The sequence below is a fragment of the Oncorhynchus clarkii genome, chromosome 5 (genome assembly GCF_045791955.1).
Source record: "Oncorhynchus clarkii lewisi isolate Uvic-CL-2024 chromosome 5, UVic_Ocla_1.0, whole genome shotgun sequence".
NCBI lineage: Eukaryota > Metazoa > Chordata > Actinopteri > Salmoniformes > Salmonidae > Oncorhynchus > Oncorhynchus clarkii.
The window spans coordinates 9,351,815-9,374,599 of NC_092151.1; the positions used below are offsets into that span (position 1 = coordinate 9,351,815).

General features: G+C 40.7%; 2 protein-coding genes across 2 annotated transcripts; both read right to left on the reverse strand.

Annotated features, from left to right (window-relative positions):
• Positions 1-20: 20 nt before the first annotated feature.
• LOC139408306 (lysozyme C II) lies at positions 21-3,330 on the reverse strand. The gene is made up of 4 exons (XM_071152023.1): positions 2,999-3,330; positions 2,692-2,853; positions 985-1,063; positions 21-622 (listed from the first exon to the last, which is right to left on the reverse strand). The coding sequence occupies exons 1-4, from the start codon at positions 3,123-3,125 to the stop codon at positions 556-558; spliced, it is 435 nt and encodes a 144-aa protein (XP_071008124.1). The 5' UTR covers positions 3,126-3,330; the 3' UTR covers positions 21-555.
• Positions 3,331-15,454: 12,124 nt separating this feature from the next.
• LOC139408307 (lysozyme C II) lies at positions 15,455-18,678 on the reverse strand. The gene is made up of 4 exons (XM_071152024.1): positions 18,438-18,678; positions 18,131-18,292; positions 16,421-16,499; positions 15,455-16,058 (listed from the first exon to the last, which is right to left on the reverse strand). Exons 1-4 carry the CDS (start codon positions 18,562-18,564, stop codon positions 15,992-15,994), a joined length of 435 nt encoding a protein of 144 aa, XP_071008125.1. The 5' UTR covers positions 18,565-18,678; the 3' UTR covers positions 15,455-15,991.
• Between the last annotated feature and the right edge of the window lie 4,107 nt (positions 18,679-22,785).

Here is a 22,785-nt window from a genome sequence, read left to right on the forward strand (position 1 = left end):
TACACAACACCAACAACAAATAAAACATGAACTTGTTTTATTTTTATGGGTAAGCATGTTGAGCTGTTTACTGATTTGACATGAAGTAATATTATACATTATATATGATTATACATTTGACACAAAAAAACGGATTATTAGTGATTTACTTTGTATTATAAACTGGGTGGTTCGACCCCTGAATGGTGATTTGGCTGAACGCCGTGGTATACCACAGGTATGACAAAACATTTATTTTTACTGCTCTAATTACGTCGGTAACCAGTTTATAACAGCAATAAGGCACCTCGGGGGTTTGTGGTATATGGCCAATATACCATGACTAAGGGCTGTATCCAGGCAATCAGCGTTGCGTCGTGCATAAGAACAGCCTTTAGCCGTGGTATATTGACCACACCCCCTAGGCCCTTATTGCTTAAATCTAAAATGTATCAATATGTGAAAGTTTACTAGTTAAAGCTGCAGATGCTGATGGATAGTACAGAATGGATCCATCCTATTAGTTAAGTCTGCTTCAGAATGGTTTGAGAAGTGTTCAGCTGCTCCAGTATGGTCTTAGACCCCGCAGCCAGCCACGTAGGACCTCAGGTCCTGATTCTGACAGTGAAGGCGCCAAGCCACCCTAAAATGTACACACACCATCATGTTGGTATTTGATATATAGACAATACATTTCAGATATTAGACAACAGAACATAATGTGGAATTGAAGGATGATAGAAGACTTGGAAACGGTTTACATTACGTAGGCATTATTTCAGGGTCATTTTAAGGGAATATTTAAGTTAGATAATTACCATGTACAGGCAGTTCTTACCATTTAAATTCTTCTAAAAGGTGAGAGCTAATTTGTTACAGGTTATCCCATTTATACATAGCCTTGTAGAGTGATATTGGGCTACAGGTAACATCAAGTATGGCTAATTATTTTGTAACTTAAATGTTTTTGTAACATAGTACTTTCAGGGAAACCTGCCACCTTACCATGCCCCGATTCCGTTCGGGTCCAACACCACACGCTTGGCACAACGGATCGCCACTGTGAGGTCAGCAGTTAGCAGCTCTGTCAGAAGTAAGAGGAAGGGAAACCTTTAGTCATAGTACCGTACGGGAAACAGGAGGAACCAAAAGCTTAGAAAAACAACAACAACAACAGCAGATTACTGTACAATGAAACAATGCAGGTACGTTGGGTCGGGGTTTAGGATAGAGAAGTAGGCCTACCGGGAGCCCCAGTGTCTGTTTATTCTCATTTTGACTGTATTCAAATGTAACATCCAAATTACGTAAGATCAACATTATAGTGCCTTCAGAAAGTATTAATACCCCTTTACCTTTTACACATTTTATTGTGTTTTTTTGTTGTGTGATTTAAGACACACATTTTGTTGTTTGATTTAAGTCAAAACTGTAACTATGTCACTCCGGAAAATGAGTCTTCTTGGTAAGCAACCCCTGTGTATGTTTGGCCTTATGTTTTAGGTTATTGTCCTGCTGAAAGGTATATTTGTCTCCCAGTGTTACTATACGCTGGGAGTCGGAAAGCAGGTGCAGAAGGTGATTTTAATACGGAACAGATACAAAATAACAAACATGGGAAGCGTACTGAACGTGAGAGACAATCAATAACACCTAAGGACTGATGAACACAGAGGCTAAATAAAGGGGAAGTAATCAGGGATGTGATTAGGATTTTCATTCAGGCTTTTTCCTGTGTTTAGCTCTATTCTGTTTCTTTTTATCCTAAAAAAACTCCCTAGTCCTTGCCAATGACAAGCATACCCATAACATGATGCTGCCATCACCATGCCTGAAAATATGAAGAGTGGTACTCAGTGATGTGTTGTGTTGGACTTGCACCAAACATAACGCTTTGTATTCAGGACATAAAGTGAATTATTTTCCACATTGTAGTATTACTTTAGTGCCTTATTGCAAACAGGATTCATGTTTTAGAATATTTGTATTCTGTACAGACTTCCTTCTTTTCATTCTGTCATTTAGGTTAGTATTGTGGAGCAACTACAATGTTGTTGATTCATCCTCAGTTTTCACAGCCATTAAACTCTGTAACTTATTAAAGTCACCATTGGACTCACTGAGTGATTTCCTTCCTCTCTGGCAACTGAGTTAGGAAGGACGCCTGTATCTTTGTAGTGAATGGGTGTATTGATACTCAATCCAACATTTAATTAATAACTTCCCCATGTTCAAAGGGATAATCCATGTCTGCTTTTTTTTTTTTAACCATCTACCAATAGGTGCCCTTCTTTGCGAGGCATTGGAAAACCTTCCTGGTGTTTGTGGTTGAATCTGTGTTTGAAATTCGCTGGTCAACTGAAGGACCTTACAGATAATTGTATGTGTGGGGGTACAGAGATGGGGTAGTTATTCAAAAATCATGTTAAACACTATTATTGCACACAATTTATGTTACTTGTTAAGCAAATTTGCACTCCAGAATTTGTAAAAATGTCTTAAAACATAACTACACTTTGACATTATGCGGTATTGTGTGTGTAGGCCAGTGACACTAAATCTCTATTTAATCCATTTAAATTCAGGCTGTAACACAACAAAATAAGTGGAATAAGTCAAGGGGTACACTGCCAATAGCCCTCAACCCGGCACATTTCTTGTCAAAAGTAATGCTCTATGTACGCGATGCCATTCGGTAGACAGGCTACTCACGGCTGCAGCGGATACCACAGACGTTCTTAGCCCCCGGGGTACGTCCGTCGTCACACCAGTAGCGGCTGTTGATCTGGAAGATGCCATAGTCGGTGGAGCCGTCGGTGTTGCGGTTGGTGGCCTGGGTATTGTAGCTCGACTCCCATTTTGACAGGCAAACCCCTTAGAGGACATATAGTCACGCGGTGGATTATCCTCAGTGTAAGGTTAGCTATGGTAAGATATTTTTGGAGCTCAGAAACATACAACCATATGCACACACACACGCACATCCTCAAAGACCACGATCAAGTATATTATCACTCACAGTTGGGCAGGCTGTTTCCAGCGTAGCCATCCATTCCGGATGCCTTCAGCGCTCTGGCCAGCTCACATCTGTCATACACCTTAGCACTGGCCACAGCCACAAGCAGGAGAACAACAACAGCTCTCATTATGAACAGACAGACAGCTAGGTCTAATGGTTTGGATGAAAATAAGCCCTGTGTCTCTAAAAGTGTGAGCAAGTCAACTTCAGCTTTCCTTATAAAGGCTCAGGATGAAAGAGACATTGATATCGCACTATTTACACAATATAAATGTGCCAATAGCTTCTGCAAAAAGTAGTGGTTGTGAAACTGAGGGTTTTCCCATTTAACCCTTTGTTAGGCAGACTTTTTTTTGCTTATGATTTAGATACAGTAGATACAGTATTAAATGCAGAGTGGGTATTTTTTAAGACAAAGGCTTCATTCACTGTTTAAAAATTGCATATTGAGTGCCCAGTAGATTAGATTTAAGGTACTGTATTTTTCAATATCATCATTATGCCCAATATATCAAATCAAATACTTTTATTGGTAGCATACACCGATTTGCAGATGTTATTGCAGGTTCAGTGAAATGCTTGTGTTTCTAGCTCCAACAGTGCAGTAATACCTAGCAATACACAATATTGAAAAAACAATACACACATAATCCAGAAAAATCATACATTCTGATATATCAGAATGAGCAATGTCAGAGACCGGAATAGAAATATATGTACACATAATGGCAGGTAGTCTAGCAGTTATGAGTGTTGTGCCAGTAACTGAAAGGTCGCTGGTTTGAATCCCTGAGCCGACTTGGTAAAACATCTGTCGAGGTGCCCTTGAGCAAGGCACTTAACTCTTAACTGCTCTGGATAAGAGCATCTGTTAAATACAGTATATGAATAGAAAAGGAGGACTTTACAGCGAAAGGACCACAAACAATTATGTTAGGTCACCACCAAGTCACAGAAAAATCCAGCCATTTTTCCAGCCAAAGAGAGGAGTCACAAAAAGCACAAAGAGATAAAATGAATCACTAACCTTTGATGATCTTCATCATATGACACTCATAGGACTTCATGTTACACAATAGATGTATGTTTTGTTCGCTAAAGTGCATATTTATATCAAAAATCTCATTTTACATCGGCGCGTTAAGTTCAGTAGTTCTAAAACGTGCATTGATTTTGCAGAGAGCCACATCAAGTTACAGAAATACTCATCATAAATGTTGATGAAAATACAAGTGTTACACATGGAATTAGAGATATACTTCTCCTTAATGCAACCGCTGTGTCAAATTTCAAAAAAACTTTGCGGAAAAAGCAAACCATGCAATAATCTGAGTACAGCGTTCAGACAACAAAGCAGCCAAAAAGATATCCGCCATATTGGGTAGTCAACATTAGTCAGAACAGTATTATAAATATTCACTTACCTTTGATGATCTTCATCAGAATGCACTCCCAGGAATCCCAGTTCCACCATAAATGTTTGATTTGTTCGATAATGTCCATTTATGTCCAAATAGCTTCTTTTGTTAGGGCATTTGGTAAACAAATCCAAACGCGTGTTCAGGTCCAGCCGAACGTCGGACGAAAGGTTAAAAAAGTTATATTACAGGTCGTAGAAACATGCCAAACTAAGTATAGAATCAATCTTTAGGATGTTTTTAACATAAATCTTCAATGATGTTCCAACCGAAGAATTCCATTGTCTGTAGAAAAGCAATGGAACGAGAGCTAACTCTCTCATGACCGCGTGTCATGAGCCCAAGGCACTCTGCAAGACCACTGACTCAAACAGCTGTTATGAGCCCCTCCTTTATAGTAGAATCCTCAAACAAGTTTCTAAAGACGGTTGACATCTAGTGGAAGCCTTAGGAAGTGCAACATAACCAATATCCCACTGTATCTACAATAGGGTCTGAGTTTTAAAAAACTACAAGCCTCAGATTTCCCACTTCCTGGTTGGATTTCTCTCAGGTTTTCACCTGCCATATGAGTTCTGTTATACTCACAGACATCAGTTTTAGAATCTTCAGTGTTTTCTATCCAATACTACTAATGATACGCATATATTAGCATCTGGGACAGAGTAGCAGGCAGTCTACTCTGGGCACCTTATTCATCCAAGCTACTCAATACTGCCCCCATGTAACCAAGACGTTAACAAACAGCTGGTTCTACAGAAGACGCTGGAGGAATTGTCTGACAATGAGGACATGTTCCTGAGCCGAGTGGGAAAACACGAGGATATCATCAAAGTATACAAATGCGAATCAGTTCAACATGTCCCGGAGAACGTAATTTACCAGGGCCTGGAACACAGCAGGAGCGTTAGTCAGTTCGAACGGCATCACCAGGTATTCGTAGTTCCCGCTAGCCATGTTAAAGACGGTCTTTCACTCATCCCCTTCCCGGATCCGTACCAGATGGTAGGCGTTTTGGATGTCCAACTTGGAGAAGATGGTAGCCCCCTGGAGAGGTTCGAAAGCCAAGGCGATGAGTGGAAGCAGGTAACGGTTTTTAACAGTGATGTCATTCAGGCCCCGGTAGTCAATGCATGGACGCAGGGTTTTGACCTTCTTCTCCACAAAGAAGAACCCTGCACCGGTGTGGGATGCAGAAGGACAGATACCCACTGCAGCCAGGGAGTCCTCAATACACGTCTCCATCGCCTTGGTCTCCGGACCTGACAGGGAATAAAGCCGCCCAGTCATAGAGCCGATGTGGAGGAAGCGAGATGGCACGGGCCTTGCTGAAAACATCCCGGAGGTTCTGGTACTCCGCGGGAACAGAAGAGAGATCCGGGGCTTTTCCCAAGCCCACAGGAAGACATCACGGGGCAGGCAGCGCCGACTTCAGGCAATGCCCATGGTAAAACCCAGGTTAGAACCAGTAGCCCAGTTGATTAGGGGATTGTGCCTCTGGAGCCAGGAAAACCCCAAAACCACGGGTGCATGAGGGGATTCGATAGGCAGGAACTGCATAAACTCACTGTGATTACCTGACACTCTCAGGTTAATGGGACACGTGGTGTGGGTGACTTTGCTCATAAAGCGCCCATCCAACGCTCTGACATCCATGGGAATGGAGAGGGGTTTTGTGGGGATTCCCAGCTTCGACACCAGGGTAGCGTCCATAAAGCTCTTGTCAGCTCCAAACTCTATGTGCACCCGGAGAGATTTGAACCGGTCACCCCACAACAGGGTAGCATGGAGAGGGGTACGAGAAATGGAAGACAGGAAACTTCCTGTACGGCTAAACAGCGTACTTGTACCAGTACCTCCTTGATGAGCTTGGTTCCTTAACGGGCAGGTAGATAGAAACTGTCCCATAGCTCCACAATACAGCCACCTCTGGGTGTTAAGTCTGCGTGAGCACTCAGCAGGAGACAATCTAGCCCTACCCAGTTGCATGGCCTCCGGAGGAGACAACTCGGATCCACTCGGAAATGTGGGCTTCTGTGATTTCCCGGGATTCTTCGGAGGCGAAGTGGAAATCGAGGATGAGCACCAGTGACAGGGACCAGACTCCCTCTCCCTCCTATGTTCCCATAGCCACTCATCGATCCGGCTGGACAAGGAAATGAAGGAGTCGAGGTCCAGGGGCAGCTCCCGGGCTGCGAGCTCGTCTTTAACTTCATTAGGGTAGGGGGCACTATTTTCACCTCCGGATGAAGAGCGTTCCCAAAGTAAACTGCCTGTTACTCAGGCCCGGAAGCTAGGATATGCACATAATTGGTAGATTTGGATAGAAAACACTCTAAAGTTGATTTATGTTAAATAATGTCTGTGAGTATAACAGAACTGATATGGCAGGTGAAAACCTGAGAAAAATCCATCCAGGAAGTGGGATTTTTTTATGTTTGTAGTTTTCCATTGACTGCCTATACAGATTCCATTGACTTAGGACTCAAATTGCACTTCCTATGGCTTCCACTAGATGTCAACAGTTTTTAGAAATTGTTTCAGGCTTGTATTCTGAAAAATGAGAGAGTAAGACCACTCTAAATGAGTGGACACTGCAGTGTCCCAGAGGTTTTTCATGCGCGCGACCGAGAGTGCACCTTTCTTGTTTTCCTTTTATATTGACTAAGCTTTGTCCGTTTGAAATATTATTGATTATTGAACACATGTTTTATGAATTTATATAATGAGTATTTCTGTTTTTTGAATTTGGCGTTCAGCAATTTCACTGGATGTTGGCCAGGTGGGACGCTACTGTCCCACACTCCTTAGAGAGGTTCATCACCTCCAATAACCCGTGAAGGAAGGCGTTGAACAGGGCTTCTGGTTTCCAGGCACTCTCAGTCGCCAATGTGGAAAAATCCTCCATATAGTCTGCCACACTACCGGAATCCTGAAGTAGTTGGAGCAGCTTATGAGCCGCCTCTCCCGGACAACGGAGAATCGAACACTTTCCATACCTCCGCCACGAACTCCTCCAATCTGAGGCAAACGTTGGATTGTTGTACCAAAACCACCATAGCCCAGGCAAAAGCCCTCCCGGACATCAGCGTTGCCACGTACGCTATCCTCGAGCGATCCGAGGGAAATAAAGAGGGCTGCAGCTCAAAGATGAGAGAACACTGGGAGAGAAACACCAGGTTTCCTGAGAAGTCAGGGTAGATTGGGGAGAAACGCCGCTGGTAGCGGTGTAATTGACAAAAAACTAGGAAACAGAACTTGAGACACAGAAAGATAGGAAAGAACGCTGGTAAGACCTGACAAGACTCACTCACTCACTCACTCACTCTCACACACACACAAAATCTGAGAGGTGCCGGATCAGGACCCAGCAGGATCCGGTTCAAATGAACCACTGCCAACACCTTCTGCAAATAACAGTGGTTGTGAAACTTAGTTTTATCATTTAACCCTTTGTTAGGCAGGCTTATTTTGCTTTGTGGTTGCTTGCTTACTTACTTAGAGTGTCACGCCCTGACCGTAGAGAGAGCTTTATATGTCTCTATTTTGTTTTGGTCAGGGTGTGATTTGGGTGGGCATTCTATGTTCCTTTTTCTATGATTTGTATTTCTGTGTGTTTGGTCGGGTATGGTTCTCAATCAGAGGCAGCTGTCTATCGTTGTCTCTGATTGAGAACCATACTTAGGTAGCCTTTTCCCCACCTGTATTTGTGGGTAGTTGCCTGTGAGCACCACATTGGTGTCATGTTTTCGTTTGGATGTTTATTGTTTTGTTGGCGACATCTTATAATAAAGAAGTATGTACGCTCACAACCCTGCGCTTTGGTCCGCTGTTTCCACCTTAGACGATCGCGACATAGAGGAGGTATTGTTTTTGTTAGGACTGTGTGTCCATATAAGGACCAGTGGCAACCTATGATTTTAAGCCCCAAATTTTAGCAAAAAAAATGGTGGGTTTTCCTGTTTTGCATGTTATTTTGACATTAATACTTGTCACATAACAGCCTAGCTATCAGCCTAGCTCAGAGCTTATCAGCCTAGCTCAGAGCTTTCTGTGGTGGTGGGGAAGCCAGCGGAAAATACGGAGCATAGGGGTTGGTAATGTTCTCTAGTTGTGCCGTGATTGGCTCAGCGTTCTGTCAATCATGGCGAAACTACATCATGGCCAAATCTAAGGGTAGAGCTTAAAAATGTAAAGCCCCTTGGGTGCTGCCATAGAGTTACATTAGAAGTGCCTATCCAAGAAGGCTAAAGGTCATTGGCCACAGATAAAATGACGTCAAATCACGTCAGCTTTGATTGGACATTATACTTTCAAAAAGTCATAATCATGAATCAAGTCGACAATCTACTGGCAAATAGTTTTTAATCAATGTCATATGAAGAGAAACAATGAAGAAAAATTATAGATAAAATGTATCGTGCTCATCGGCCATTGGACATTAACATTACACAACAAGTTGGAAATTGCAAATTCAACAATAAATGGTTTGAAAGGAATCAGCGGCTAACTACAAGCATTGCAAAGCAATCACTAGCCTGGTATTCAGTGGAGTGGCAGTGTGGTCTCAAGTCTGTGTTTAAGGGCTTGTAAGTAAGCATTTCACTGTAATATTATACCTGTTATTTTCGGCGCATGTGACAAATACAATTTGATTTGATCACTCTCCTTCTTGGTCAAATAGCCCTCACACAGCCTGGAGGTGTGTTTTGTGTCCTTGTCCTGTTGAAAAACAAATTTTAGTTCCACTTAGAGCAACCCAGATGGGATGGCGTATCGCTGCGGAATGCTGTGCTAGCGATGCTGGTTAAGTGTGCCTTGAATTCTAAATAAATCACAGACAGTGTCACCAGCAAAGCACCCTCACACCATCACACCTCCCCCTCCATCCTTCTCGGTGGGAACCACACATGTGGAGATCATCTGTTCACCTACCTTCACGAAAACACAGTGGGGGGAACCAAAAATCTCAAATTTGGACTCATCAGACCAAAGAACAGATTTCCACCGGTCTAATGTCCATCGCTCGTGTTTCTTGGCCCAAGCAAGTATCTTCTTCTTATTGATGTCCTTTAGTAATGATTTCTTTGCAGAAATTCAACCATGTAGGCCTGATTCTCTGAATAGTTGATTTTTAGATGTATCTGTTACTTGAACTTATTTGGGCTGCAATCTGAAACTGGTAATCCTCTGCAGCAGAGGTAACTCTGGGACTTCCTTTCCTGTGGCGGTCCTCATAAGAGCCAGTTTCATCACAGCGCTTGATGGTTTTTGTGACTAAACTTGAAGAAACTTTTCAGAGTTGGCTGACCTTCATGTCTTAAAGTAATGATGGACTGTCGTTTCTCTTTGCTTATTTGAGCTGTTCTTGACATAATATGGACTTGGTCTTTAACCAAATAGGGCTATCTTCTGTAAACCACCTATACCTTGTCACAACACAACTAATTGTCTCAAACACATTAAGAAGGAAAGAAATTCCACAAATGTACTTTTAACAAGCCACACCTGTTAATTGAAATGCAGCTGGATGAGAGAATGCCAAGAGTGTGCAAAGCTGCCATCAAGGCAAAGGGAGGCTACTTTGAAGAATCTCAAATATAAAATATATTTTACCACTAGCATTTAATGCTGTATCTAAATCACATGTCATGATATTTTGGGACTGTCATATCTGTGAGTGTCCTTATCAGTGGAGATTTTAGTCTTGGTGGGTCAAACAAAACAAAAAAATGGGGGATGCATGCCAGCAAAGCAACTACACAACACTAAACAATATATTAATTGCACTATAACAATGACAAACGGTGCCCACAAACTGTTAGGGCCTACATAAAGCTGTCCCAACAGCAGTCCCAACACCTTTCCACTGCTACACCACGCTATCAGCGGAGCCTTGTTTGGCAGCGAGTCATTCAGCCTCATTTACTGTCTTTAAAAAAAACATGGCTGATATGGCTGACTTGGTTTCTACTGACAATTGCAATGTATAAACTATGGGATAAGGGGACGACAAGTGGATAAAAGGCAATCCGTAATCTCGAGTAAGACATTAATGAGCGAGCGACGACGGACGTAGTCAATATAGGTATTTGTTCAGCCTTTTTGAAATTTACAGCGACAGAATTCAGAACATGGGTCATTCTTACAGTGTTCTCCCTATACACCAAGTCAGAACCGCAGGATAAATAATGAGGGCATATGAATGAAAGATGATGAAAGCCTTTACAATATTCTATGATTACATTTCTCTAAAACAGGTTATAGACTACATGTGCACCACCAAGTCAGAACAGTAGGAGTGAAATTAAGAGGTGAAAATAGACCAAATTATTAGGGTGAGGCACATGGGCTACTAACACTTTACTACACAACATACACTTAGTTTTACTTTCTTAGCTATAGTATACCCATCTCCCCGGCATATGACATTATTAATGCAGCAGCATACAATACATTTTTGGACTCACATTATTGTGCTGTGCTCACATGACAGGAAGGTGGCGTGGCGGTCCTTTGTGGGCAAATTTTGTCCTCAAACTTTGTCATCAAAGTCTGGCATTTTCTGGATGTATGGTGCTTTCAAGACCTGGAAAAAAACAAGGTCAAATCATGATGACGTTAGTGATCTTCAAGTCGTAGCTCTAGAAAGAGGCCCGAGTTCCCGACTTACAATTCCGAGTTGGATGACCTTTCAAAACGTTTTTTTTTCCCAGTCAGAGCTAGTTGTTTTCAGAGATCCAGTGGTCTTGAACTCCCTGAAGTCAGATTTCCCAGTTCCGAGCTAACAGTTGTTTTGAGCACTGCAGAAATGTTTATCATTTTAAGCTTGGAAAATACATCTTTAACCAACAATGCAGTTTAAGAAAATAGGGAATGGGTTTTGTCATGCCCTCTTCACGACCGTCTTGGTGTGCTTGGACCATGTTAGTTTGTTGGTGATGTGGACTCCAAGGAACTTGAATCTCTCATCCTGCTCCACTACAGCCCCGTCGATGAGAATGGGGGTGTGCTCGGTCCTCCTTTTCCTGTAGTCCACAGTCATCTCCTTTGTCTTGATCACGTTGAGGGAGAGGTTGTTGTCCTTGCACCATACGGTCAGGTCTCTGATCTTCTCCCTATAGGCTGTCTCATCATTGTCGGTAATCAGGCCTACCACTGTTGTGTCGTCAGCAAACTTAATGATGTGTTGGAGTCGTGCCTGGTCGTGCAGTCATGAGTGAACAGGGGGTACAAGAAGGGACTGAGCACGCACCCCTGAGGGGCCCCCGTGTTGAGGATCAGCGTGGCGGGTGTGTTGTTACCTACCCTTACCACCTGGGGCAGCCTGTGAGGAAGTCCAGGATCCAGTTGCAGAGGGAGGTGTTTAGCCCCAGGATCCTTAGCTTAGTGATGAGCTTTGAGGGACTGTGGTGTTGAACACTGAGCTGTAGTCAATGAATATCATTCTCACGTAGCTGTTCCTTTTGTCCAGGTGGGAAAGGGCAGTGTGGAGTGCAATAAAGATTGCATCATCTTTGGATCTGTTGGAGCGATATGCAAATTGGAGTGGGTCTAGTGTTTCTGAGATAATGTTGTTTATGTGAGCCATGACCAGCGTTTCAAAGCGTTTCATGGCTACAGACGTGAGTGCTACAGTGGTTCCTCCTTTAAAAGTTGCGTCGTACTGCGGCACACCTTGTGTGCTGCCGCAGCATTCTGTGGCACGTCATTTAATTGTCAGGCATTTTTTCTGTTACTGCAAGTTATTGCTAGTTTTACCACCAGAGGGCATCTTTGAGAAGCATTTGATTGTATTCCGTATTGGCATTACCAGAGAATTTAAAACCTTTTTTGTAATAACATAGTATATGGAATGGAAAATATGGCGCTGTTCAACGTGACGATCAGGAGTAGGCTACAGGATTTGAGGATTCTAAATTGTTCGCCTTCATTAGACAACTTTTTCCAATATTTCTGTAAAGCAGTGATATTTATTCGCATTGTAATTTGTTATGGATCCATAGCTAAAACAACATCTGCATTTTGAAAGAGTATTTTATCATTATTTTATAAACAAAATGTGTTTATTTGTTTATTAGGCTACTGTGCAGTCAACAATACATACTGTAGTAAACATGGGAAAATGCTTGCTCGCTAGCCTAACTTCCTTTCATGGGAAACATTAGCTAGTTAACATTAGCCTTCTACATCTAGCTACATATTCAACTTCCATCCTCTCAGTCCAGAGGCACAATGTATTTTATTGTTGGATCAAAATCGCCTTTATAATCTCCAGTAAGGAGAATTAAGTAAAACCACAAGTCCAAATTCCTATCTCCATCTATGGCTAATTTAGGAAAGGGGCCATTTTTACTAGCTAGCCACCGGAGAACAACACAACAAGAGACTGAAAATATTTGTTATGGGTCCCCAGATCCTCAAAACTTTCTACAGCTGCACCATTGAGAGCATCCTGACCGGTTGCATCACCGCCTGGTATGGCAACAGCTGGCTTCCATTGGCATCTAATTATGAATACACTCCACTGCCTGAATTCAAAATGGCTCCCATTCACACACAATATGCCATAATGGCAAAGTGAAAATATATTTTTTGAAAGTTTTGCACACATCTCATTTACATAAGTATTTACATCCCTTTGCTATGACAGGCAAAAAGGACCTTGGTTGGGGAGGTGACCAAGAAACCAATGACTACTCTGATAGAACTACAGAGTTCTTTGGCTGAGATGGGAGAACCTGCCAGAAGGACAACAGTCTCTACAGCACATCCACCAACTTAGACTTTATGGGAGAGTGGCCAAATCGAAGAATGGCCAGAAAAAAGCATGTGACAGCCCGCCTGGAGATAGCAAAAAGGCACGTGATTTGGTGGTCTGATGAGACAAATATGTTATACTTTGGCCTGAATGCAAAGAGCTATGTCTGGAGAAAACCAGGCACAGCTCATCACCCATCTAACACCATCCCTACCGTGAAGCATGGTGGTGGTAGCATCATGCTATGGGGATGCTTTTCAGTGGCAGGGACAGGGAGACTGGTAAAGATAGCGGGAACGATGAATGGAGCCAAATAAATAAAAGTCCTTGATGAGAACCTGCTTCAGAGTGCAAACGACCTTAGGCGGGGGGCAAAGATTTACATTCCAACAGGACCCCAAGCATACAGCCAAAGCAACGATGGAATGGCTTCAGAACAAGACTGTGAACGTCCTTGAGTGGCCCAGCCAAAGCCCAGACTTGTATCCCCTAGAAAATCTGTGGAAAGACTTGAAGATTGCTGTTCTCTGCCGCTCCCCATCTAATTTAACAGAGCTGATAAAAATCTGCTAGGAAGTATGGGAGAAAATACCAAAATCCAGATGGGCAACGCTGATACTGTCACACCTTGATCTGGTTCACCTGTCTTTGTGCTTGTCTCCCCCCTCCAGGTGTTGCCCATATTCCTCATTATCCACAGTGTATTTATACCCGTGTTCTCTGTTTGTCTGTTGCCGGTTCGTTTTGTTTGGTCAAGCCAAGCAGCGTTTTTCCCCTTGCTCCTTTGGTTTTCTAGTTCTTCTTTTCTAGCTTTCCTGGTTTTGACCATTCTGCCTGCCCTGACCCCGAGCCTGCCTGCCGTTCTGTACCTTGTCACATCACCATAGATTACTGACCTTTGCCTGCCCTGACCCTGAGCCCGCCTGCCATCCTGTACCTTTCAGGCTATGCTCTGGATTACTGACCTCGACCTGCCCTTGACCTGTCGTTGCCTGTCCCCCAGTTTTTGTAATAAACTTGTTACTTTGAAACTTACTGCAGACAGACGGATCTTGTCTATAAAAGCATCCGCAAAAAAATGGCTACCATACCATCAGGCCGTTCAGGACTACATGAATCGACCACCAGAGGAGACCAGAATGTGAGCTCGATGGATACTCCTCGCATCGCAAACAACCTTTACTGTTCTAGCTTCTGGTTTGGTTTAACCAAAAGCATGTTAAAGGATCAATTTACTCAAAAACTTGTTATGATGCAAAACATATAATCATCATCATCATCATCACAGTTCCGTGCCACCTCGCTTCCTCCGCATCGGCTCTATAACTGGGCGGCTTTATTCCCTGTCAGGTCCGGAGACCAAGGCGATGGAGACGTGTATTGAGAACTCCCTGGCTGCAGGGGGTATCTGTACTGAAAACTTGACTACTGACATGCACAATGGAATTTTGGGGAGATTGTTTTAACAGTGAACTTATGATCAAAATACTAAAATATTTCGAGTGACCTATCCCTTTAATATTGGTTGTGTTTGACGTTCCCTTGAAGGATTCCATGTAAAGCTGAACATTTTATGGGAATTTAAGTATTTCAATGCAGTTTAACTTCAGGTCGCTTTACTCTACCCTGAGTGTCAGTCTGTTTACATTATCATGCAAGACGACAAACACACAGATCTGGGACCAGTCTTACCCTTGTTGGACGACCAGCTGTTCAAGGCATTTACAGTATGTTCACTTCAGAAAAATTATTACCGGCACTTTGGGAAAACTACTCTTTAACTAACAGTGTACTTGGAAGATGTCCATAGTCTTTATTTTTTTTAAATTTTGGGGAAAATATTTGTTACTTTAAATAGACCTTGGAGTATTGTAGAGTATGTTGGAAAAGAAAAATATAATGTTTTTCACAGATTCATTCACATTTTGAAATAATTGAATTGTAGAATTCATCTGCTGCTATGCTTTTTCAACAATTTCTCCAGATTCTCACTGAACAGTCTGCAAGTATTTGGTAATTGAATGAGTTTCTGGCATTATGCATTTTATACGCATTTGTAAACATATGATATGGATGGAGTTGTCTGGAGGATTTTGAATTGTTGCTATGGGCTTGTTGTATGTTTTGATACTGTTAGCTTCCTTAGTGATACAGCACTGCACCATTTCAGAGATGATGATGTTGGCTGAATAATAAATACATAATAAATGACATGACAGTTTGACTATAATGAGACAATTCTATCATCTATCATTGCTACACAACACCAACAACAAATAAAACATGAACTTGTTTTATTTTTATGGGTAAGCATGTTGAGCTGTTTACTGATTTGACATGAAGTAATATTATACATTATATATGATTATACATTTGACACAAAAAAACGGATTATTAGTGATTTACTCTGTATTATAAACTGGGTGGTTCGAACCCTGAATGGTGATTTGGCTGAACGCCGTGGTATACCACAGGTATGACAAAACATTTATTTTTACTGCTCTCGTCGGTAACCAGTTTATAACAGCAATAAGGCACCTCGGGGGTTTGTGGTATATGGCCAATATACCATGACTAAGGGCTGTATCCAGGCAATCAGCGTTGCGTTGTACATAAGAACAGCCTTTAGCCGTGGTATATTGGCCAGATACCACACCCCCTAGGCCCTTATTGCTTAAATCTAAAATGTATCAATATGTGAAAGTTTACTAGTTAAAGCTGCAGATGCTGATGGATAGTACAGAATGGATCCATCCTATTAGTTAAGTCTGCTTCAGAATGGTTTGAGAAGTGTCCAGCTGCTCCAGTATGGTCTTAGACCCCGCAGCCAGCCACGTAGGACCTCAGGTCCTGATTCTGACAGTGAAGGCGCCAAGCCACCCTAAAATGTACACACACCATCATGTTGGTATTTGATATATAGACAATACATTTCAGATATTAGACAACAGAACATAATGTGGAATTGAAGGATGATAGAAGACTTGGAAACGGTTTACATTACGTAGGCATTATTTCAGGGTCATTTTAAGGGAATATTTAAGTTAGATAATTACCATGTACAGGCAGTTCTTACCATTTAAATTCTTCTAAAAGGTGAGAGCTAATTTGTTACAGGTTATCCCATTTATACATAGCCTTGTAGAGTGATATTGGGCTACAGGTAACATCAAGTATGGCTAATTATTTTGTAACTTAAATGTTTTTGTAACATAGTACTTTCAGGGAAACCTGCCACCTTACCATGCCCCGATTCCGTTCGGGTCCAACACCACACGCTTGGCACAACGGATCGCCACTGTGAGGTCAGCAGTTAGCAGCTCTGTCAGAAGTAAGAGGAAGGGAAACCTTTAGTCATAGTACCGTACGGGAAACAGGAGGAACCAAAAGCTTAGAAAAACAACAACAACAACAGCAGATTACTGTACAATGAAACAATGCAGGTACGTTGGGTCGGGGTTTAGGATAGAGTAGTAGGCCTCCCGGGAGCCCCAGTGTCTGTTTATTCTCATTTTGACTGTATTCAAATGTAACATCCAAATTACGTAAGATCAACATTATAGTGCCTTCAGAAAGTATTAATACCCCTTTACCTTTTACACATTTTATTGTGTTTTTTTGTTGTGTGATTTAAGACACACATTTTGTTGTTTGATTTAAGTCAAAACTGTAACTATGTCACTCCGGAAAATGAGTCTTCTTGGTAAGCAACCCCTGTGTATGTTTGGCCTTATGTTTTAGGTTATTGTCCTGCTGAAAGGTATATTTGTCTCCCAGTGTTACTATACGCTGGGAGTCGGAAAGCAGGTGCAGAAGGTGATTTTAATACGGAACAGATACAAAATAACAAACATGGGAAGCGTACTGAACGTGAGAGACAATCAATAACACCTAAGGACTGATGAACACAGAGGCTAAATAAAGGGGAAGTAATCAGGGATGTGATTAGGATTTTCATTCAGGCTTTTTCCTGTGTTTAGCTCTATTCTGTTTCTTTTTATCCTAAAAAAAACTCCCTAGTCCTTGCCAATGACAAGCATACCCATAACATGATGCTGCCATCACCATGCCTGAAAATATGAAGAGTGGTACTCAGTGATGTGTTGTGTTGGACTTGCACCAAACATAACGCTTTGTATTCAGGACATAAAGTGAATTATTTTCCACATTGTAGTATTACTTTAGTGCCTTATTGCAAACAGGATTCATGTTTTAGAATATTTGTATTCTGTACAGACTTCCTTCTTTTCATTCTGTCATTTAGGTTAGTATTGTGGAGCAACTACAATGTTGTTGATTCATCCTCAGTTTTCACAGCCATTAAACTCTGTAACTTATTAAAGTCACCATTGGACTCACTGAGTGATTTCCTTCCTCTCTGGCAACTGAGTTAGGAAGGACGCCTGTATCTTTGTAGTGAATGGGTGTATTGATACTCAATCCAACATTTAATTAATAACTTCCCCATGTTCAAAGGGATAATCCATGTCTGCTTTTTTTTTTTTTTAACCATCTACCAATAGGTGCCCTTCTTTGCGAGGCATTGGAAAACCTTCCTGGTGTTTGTGGTTGAATCTGTGTTTGAAATTCGCTGGTCAACTGAAGGACCTTACAGATAATTGTATGTGTGGGGGTACAGAGATGGGGTAGTTATTCAAAAATCATGTTAAACACTATTATTGCACACAATTTATGTTACTTGTTAAGCAAATTTGCACTCCAGAATTTGTAAAAATGTCTTAAAACATAACTACACTTTGACATTATGCGGTATTGTGTGTGTAGGCCAGTGACACTAAATCTCTATTTAATCCATTTAAATTCAGGCTGTAACACAACAAAATAAGTGGAATAAGTCAAGGGGTACACTGCCAATAGCCCTCAACCCGGCACATTTCTTGTCAAAAGTAATGCTCTATGTACGCGATGCCATTCGGTAGACAGGCTACTCACGGCTGCAGCGGATACCACAGACGTTCTTAGCCCCCGGGGTACGTCCGTCGTCACACCAGTAGCGGCTGTTGATCTGGAAGATGCCATAGTCGGTGGAGCCGTCGGTGTTGCGGTTGGTGGCCTGGGTATTGTAGCTCGACTCCCATTTTGACAGGCAAACCCCTTAGAGGACATATAGTCACGCGGTGGATTATCCTCAGTGTAAGGTTAGCTATGGTAAGATATTTTTGGAGCTCAGAAACATACAACCATATGCACACACACACGCACATCCTCAAAGACCACGATCAAGTATATTATCACTCACAGTTGGGCAGGCTGTTTCCAGCGTAGCCATCCATTCCGGATGCCTTCAGCGCTCTGGCCAGCTCACATCTGTCATACACCTTAGCACTGGCCACAGCCACAAGCAGGAGAACAACAACAGCTCTCATTATGAACAGACAGACAGCTAGGTCTAATGGTTTGGATGAAAATAAGCCCTGTGTCTCTAAAAGTGTGAGCAAGTCAACTTCAGCTTTCCTTATAAAGGCTCAGGATGAAAGAGACATTGATATCGCACTATTTACACAATATAAATGTGCCAATAGCTTCTGCAAAAAGTAGTGGTTGTGAAACTGAGGGTTTTCCCATTTAACCCTTTGTTAGGCAGACTTTTTTTTGCTTATGATTTAGATACAGTAGATACAGTATTAAATGCAGAGTGGGTATTTTTTAAGACAAAGGCTTCATTCACTGTTTAAAAATTGCATATTGAGTGCCCAGTAGATTAGATTTAAGGTACTGTATTTTTCAATATCATCATTATGCCCAATATATCAAATCAAATACTTTTATTGGTAGCATACACCGATTTGCAGATGTTATTGCAGGTTCAGTGAAATGCTTGTGTTTCTAGCTCCAACAGTGCAGTAATACCTAGCAATACACAATATTGAAAAAACAATACACACATAATCCAGAAAAATCATACATTCTGATATATCAGAATGAGCAATGTCAGAGACCGGAATAGAAATATATGTACACATAATGGCAGGTAGTCTAGCAGTTATGAGTGTTGTGCCAGTAACTGAAAGGTCGCTGGTTTGAATCCCTGAGCCGACTTGGTAAAACATCTGTCGAGGTGCCCTTGAGCAAGGCACTTAACTCTTAACTGCTCTGGATAAGAGCATCTGTTAAATACAGTATATGAATAGAAAAGGAGGACTTTACAGCGAAAGGACCACAAACAATTATGTTAGGTCACCACCAAGTCACAGAAAAATCCAGCCATTTTTCCAGCCAAAGAGAGGAGTCACAAAAAGCACAAAGAGATCAAATTAATAATTTTGCACGCCCAATTTTTCAGTTTTTGATTTGTTAAAAAAGTTTGAAATATCCAACAAATGTCGTTCCACTTCATGATTGTGTCCCACTTGTTGTTGATTCTTCACAAAAAAATACAGTTTTATATCTTCATGTTTGAAGCCTGAAATGTGGCAAAAGGTCGCAAAGTTCAAGGGGGCCGAATACTTTCGCAAATTATTAATTTGATCTCTTTGTGCTTTTTGTGACTCCTCTCTTTGGCTGGAAAAATGGCTGGATTTTTCTGTGACTTGGTGGTGACCTAACATAATTGTTTGTGGTCCTTTCGCTGTAAAGTCCTCCTTTTCTATTCATATACTGTATTTAACAGATGCTCTTATCCAGAGCAGTTAAGAGTTAAGTGCCTTGCTCAAGGGCACCTCGACAGATGTTTTACCAAGTCAGCTCAGGGATTCAAACCAGCGACCTTTCAGTTACTGGCACAACACTCATAACTGCTAGACTACCTGCCATTATGTGTACATATATTTCTATTCCGGTCTCTGACATTGCTCATTCTGATATATCAGAATGTATGATTTTTCTGGATTATGTGTGTATTGTTTTTTCAATATTGTGTATTGCTAGGTATTACTGCACTGTTGGAGCTAGAAACACAAGCATTTCACTGAACCTGCAATAACATCTGCAAATCGGTGTATGCTACCAATAAAAGTATTTGATTTGATATATTGGGCATAATGATGATATTGAAAAATACAGTACCTTAAATCTAATCTACTGGGCACTCAATATGCAATTTTTAAACAGTGAATGAAGCCTTTGTCTTAAAAAATACCCACTCTGCATTTAATACTGTATCTACTGTATCTAAATCATAAGCAAAAAAAAGTCTGCCTAACAAAGGGTTAAATGGGAAAACCCTCAGTCATATTATATATTCTAATATTATATATATATATATATATATGTATTATTATTATTATTATTATATTATTATTATTTATATTATTATAAATGTAAATATTTAAACCCCGTCTAATTTTTCAACTGGTCGTTCAGTACAGCACCGACTACACTCAATTTAACATTCTATTACGTTTTTCTGTACTGAACGCAGCCTAGGTGATTTTCTGGGGGTAAAGTACCACTGGCCAGAAATCAGTGATTTCAAATAGTATTTGAACCCAGGTCTGCTGGACACATAGTTCTCCATTCAACACATGACAGTAAAGTGCACCATCTCATGACTATACACTTCTGGTCTTTCTCAACACTGTAATTCACCAAGCGACCAAAATTGTGACATTTTTGGAAAGATCACCTTCCTTTCCTCCAGACATGCAAAACTACAGCTAGGCAGGGTATTGGTCCAGACATTTACACTGAGTGTACAACATATTAAGAACACCTTTCTAATATTGAGTTGCACCCCATTTTGCCCTCAGAACAGTCTCAATTCGTCGGGGCATGGACTCTAGAAGGTGTCAAAAGCGTTCCACAGGGATGCTGGCCCATGTTGACTCCAATGCTTCCCACAGTTGTGTCAAGTTGGCTGGATGTTCTTTGGGTGGTGGACCATTCTTGATACACATGTGAAACTGTTGGAAGCCTGGAAAAACCCAGCAGCGTTGCAGTTCTTGACACAAACCTGGTGCATCTGGCACCTACTACCTACCATACCCCGTTCAAAGGCACTTAAATATTTTGTCTTGCCCATTCACCCTTTCAATGGCACACATTCACAATCCATGTCTCGCTTGTCTCAAGGCTTAAAAATCCTTATTTAACCTGTCCCCTGCCCTTCATCTGGATTTAACAGGTGATATCAATAAGGGATCATAGCTTTCACCTGGGAAGTAGATCCTCTACTTCCAACTTGTTTAAATGTACAAACATCATATATGGAAGTAGTTTAGTTCCTAAAAAAAAAAAAGGGGCAAAATAAAATTAAAAAAATGTTTGTTTTTTATAATAATCCTGATCTGTTTTATATCTCTGATATATAGGACAGACACTTCAAAACAAAGTTCTGTATTTTTTTTGGGACTATCTGTTATTACATTTATTAATCTGTTATTAAATTTATTAATCTGTTATTCAATCTATTAATCTGTTATTACATTTATTAATCTGTTATTAAATTTATTAATCTGTTATTCAATCTATTAATCTGTTATTCAATCTATTAATCTGTTATTCAATCTATTAATCTGTTATTACATTTATTAATCTGTTATTACATTTATTAATCTGTTATTCAATCTATTCATCTGTTATTATATGTATTAATCTGTTATTCAATTTATTAATCTGTTATTCAATCTATTAATCTGTTATTCAATCTATTAATCTGTTATTCAATCTATTAATCTGTTATTACATTTATTAATCTGTTATTACATTTATTAATCTGTTATTCAATCTATTAATCTGTTATTATATGTATTAATCTGTTATTCAATTTATTAATCTGTTATTCAATCTATTAATCTGTTATTCAATCTATTAATCTGTTATTCAATCTATTAATCTGTTATTACATTTATTAATCTGTTATTACATTTATTAATCTGTTATTCAATATATTAATCTGTTATTAAATCTATTAATCTGTTATTCAATATATTAATCTGTTATTCAATCTATTAATTTGTTATTCAATGTATTTCTATGGGCTAATAGCAGTAAGGCCAAATTCAATGTTTCATCCTCCCCCATTGTTTTTTGTATACCTAAAGGGGTCCTAAAAATCTAAATCAAAAAGCTAAATGATCCTTGGTATGACCATCTTAAAACAAGTCCCTTTGTTAGCTTAGTAGAACATCGGCGGATGTAATGGATTGAGACACAGCCCATGCAAAAAAAAAACTGATATTTCTAGCTCAAACGGACAGATTTGTAAAATGATTATGCTAATTAGATTTCCGTGGTGCACGGCTAATGACTTTAGGGGGTTAAAGTCTATGTTGAACAGAAATGAGCATTATAAGGACACGGAGAGATCTTAACATACACACTACATGAACAAAAAGTATGTGTGCCTGCTAGTCCTGCTAGTCGAACATCTCATTCCAAAATCATGGGCATTAATATGGAGTTGGTCCTCCCCTTTGCTGCTATAACACTCTTCTGGGAAGGCTTGTCTGAACATTACTGCTGGGTCTTGCTTCCATTCAGCCATGAGCATTGCTGAGGTCGCTCACTAATGTTGGGCGATTACGCAATTGGCGTTCCAATTAATCCCAAAGGTGTTCGAAGGTACTGAGGTCAGGGCTCTGTGCAGGCCAGTCAAGTTCTTCCACACCGATCTCAACAAACCATTTCTGTATGGAGCTCACTTTGTG

Excerpts from the sequence above, each read along its gene's own strand:
- LOC139408306 (XM_071152023.1), bottom strand. The coding sequence starts at position 3,125 with ATGAGAGCTGTTGTTGTTCTCCTGCTTGTGGCTGTGGCCAGTGCTAAG. Across the intron at positions 2,854-2,998 it reads TGGAAACAGCCTGCCCAACT|GGGTTTGCCTGTCAAAATGG; the intron begins GTGAGTGATAAT and ends ATGTCCTCTAAG. Across the intron at positions 1,064-2,691 it reads CTGTGGTATCCGCTGCAGCC|AGCTGCTAACTGCTGACCTC; the intron begins GTGAGTAGCCTG and ends TACTTCTGACAG.
- LOC139408307 (XM_071152024.1), bottom strand. The coding sequence starts at position 18,564 with ATGAGAGCTGTTGTTGTTCTCCTGCTTGTGGCTGTGGCCAGTGCTAAG. Across the intron at positions 18,293-18,437 it reads TGGAAACAGCCTGCCCAACT|GGGTTTGCCTGTCAAAATGG; the intron begins GTGAGTGATAAT and ends ATGTCCTCTAAG. Across the intron at positions 16,500-18,130 it reads CTGTGGTATCCGCTGCAGCC|AGCTGCTAACTGCTGACCTC; the intron begins GTGAGTAGCCTG and ends TACTTCTGACAG.